The sequence below is a fragment of the Ruditapes philippinarum genome, unplaced genomic scaffold, assembly GCF_026571515.1.
Source record: "Ruditapes philippinarum isolate M1 unplaced genomic scaffold, ASM2657151v2 ctg8074_1_1_1_1, whole genome shotgun sequence".
Classification (NCBI taxonomy): domain Eukaryota; kingdom Metazoa; phylum Mollusca; class Bivalvia; order Venerida; family Veneridae; genus Ruditapes; species Ruditapes philippinarum.
This window is the reverse complement of record NW_026859717.1, coordinates 1-1,856: the sequence shown is the minus strand read 5'-3', so window position 1 is coordinate 1,856 and position 1,856 is coordinate 1. Positions and strand designations below refer to the sequence as shown.

The 1,856-nt window shown below is 32.1% G+C and overlaps 1 protein-coding gene across 1 annotated transcript; it reads right to left on the bottom strand.

The window, feature by feature from the left end:
- Positions 1–731: 731 nt before the first annotated feature.
- LOC132757614 (uncharacterized) lies at positions 732–1,849 on the bottom strand. The gene is made up of 2 exons (XM_060748936.1): positions 1,062–1,849; positions 732–835 (listed from the first exon to the last, which is right to left on the bottom strand). Exons 1-2 carry the CDS (start codon positions 1,761–1,763, stop codon positions 755–757), a joined length of 783 nt encoding a protein of 260 aa, XP_060604919.1. The 5' UTR covers positions 1,764–1,849; the 3' UTR covers positions 732–754.
- Between the last annotated feature and the right edge of the window lie 7 nt (positions 1,850–1,856).

Sequence of the window (1,856 nt, the reverse complement as noted above, 5' to 3'; positions counted from 1 at the left end):
ACACCTGTATCTGGTACATTTTACCCCACCCACTTCGTATACGTTTTTGGAACATTACAGAATATTTATACAGATTTGGCATATACACTCATTCAAGTAATGTTTAGATACATTTTCAAACCTGTATAAAACAAATGCATTAATGTTACTTTATTAATAAAGCTTAGTGATAAATGTTTATTAACAAGACTAGCCATAATATGCATTGATATCCGAATTATAGATAATATGGAAAAAATATGTAAAGAAATAGCTTATAAGTTATCTTTTGTTGCATGAATTATCTTAATGTAAGAAATTGAATGCAAAATTTCAACAAATATGCAAAACTGAAAAGAGAAATAAGCCGGTATGAATACTTCAGTATTACTTCAGTATATTTAGGAATTTGGCGGCCATCTTTGACGCCATCTTGGATATATTTCAACTTCGCATCGGGTTTAAGCCAAATGAATATTCATTCCAGAAACTACAGGTCCATACGAACATTTTGGTAAATGATACTTGCTGTTGACTGACATATACTAGATACCCCTCTAAATAGGCGAGTGAAATAGGCTGATTTGCAGCACTACTATCTAATAGAAATTAATCAATAGCACACATGCAATTGAAATAATGATTCTGTTGAACATAAATTAACGCAGGCACATAGATAACATATTTAAGTCTCTTGTGCAATAACGCAACACCATCTATGGCTACATAAAAAAGAAGTCGAAAAGTTTAAACACATTTTCTAATCTTTATTATATCATTTAAAGAATGTTGAAAATGAAAAGAATTTATATCCAAAGTCTTTCCTCTTATCACAGTGCTCGGCTGATGTTGGTATCTGAAAATAAAATTAAATAAATAAATAAATTGAATTGAATTGAATTGAATTGAATTGAATTGAAATGAAATGAAATAAAACGTACTGAATGAATGAATGAATTTATTAATTAATTAAAACTAAAATTCGTGATTCTTTGTGCTCGCGTATCAAATCAGTTGCTAGAAAAACGTTCAAATGCATGTATAGTGACAAAACATCAATCATTATTGAGCAAAGCACTTACGATCTGTAAGTCGACGTGTAGATCACTCTTTATATAGATGTCCATGATACCAAACAGGTTATCATCATCGTCAACAATATCGTTGTATGTTATATATGTATCATCAATGTCATTCCTGGCTGCTGTTATGTCGACTCCTTCTTGATCTTGGAGAGCTATTGCTTTGAAGTCTACAATATCGTCATCTGATTCTGTTAATATGTCAATTGCTTCATCTTGATCATCTTGGAGAGCTATTGGTTCGAAATCTACAATTTCGTCGTCTGATTCTGTTATGTCAATGATTTCAACATCTACTTCTATAACTAAGACATCAGCTAGTGTGTAACTATCTGACATTTCATCAACTGCACCTACATCTATACTGAATGAATCATCTGACTCTATATCTAGAAAGTCACCAAACGTATCAGGGACTACATATAATGTATCGCTTTCGTTAGCGGTTGCTCTATCTACAATTGTATCAGAAAATATCGGTTTTGGACGTTCGTCACTTTTGATGTCAGATGTGAGAACTTTCACTATCGTAGACTGAATACTTTTATCAGTGGCACCAACGTCACTTTTGATATTTAAAAATTTGTTTTCTTTCAAAGGTTTAGAGTCTGATATTGTATCTTTAGCATTTTTGATTTCCGTTGGTGACTTAACCAAAAGCTGGTCGACTAGCTTTGCCTGCTGTCTATGTATCTCTTTCATACTTGGAATGTCTTTTGTAAACTTTTCACCACTTTCATCTACAATCTTTCCAATATCTTCACTTTGACTTGCTTTGAGGTCTTTACCTTTGTT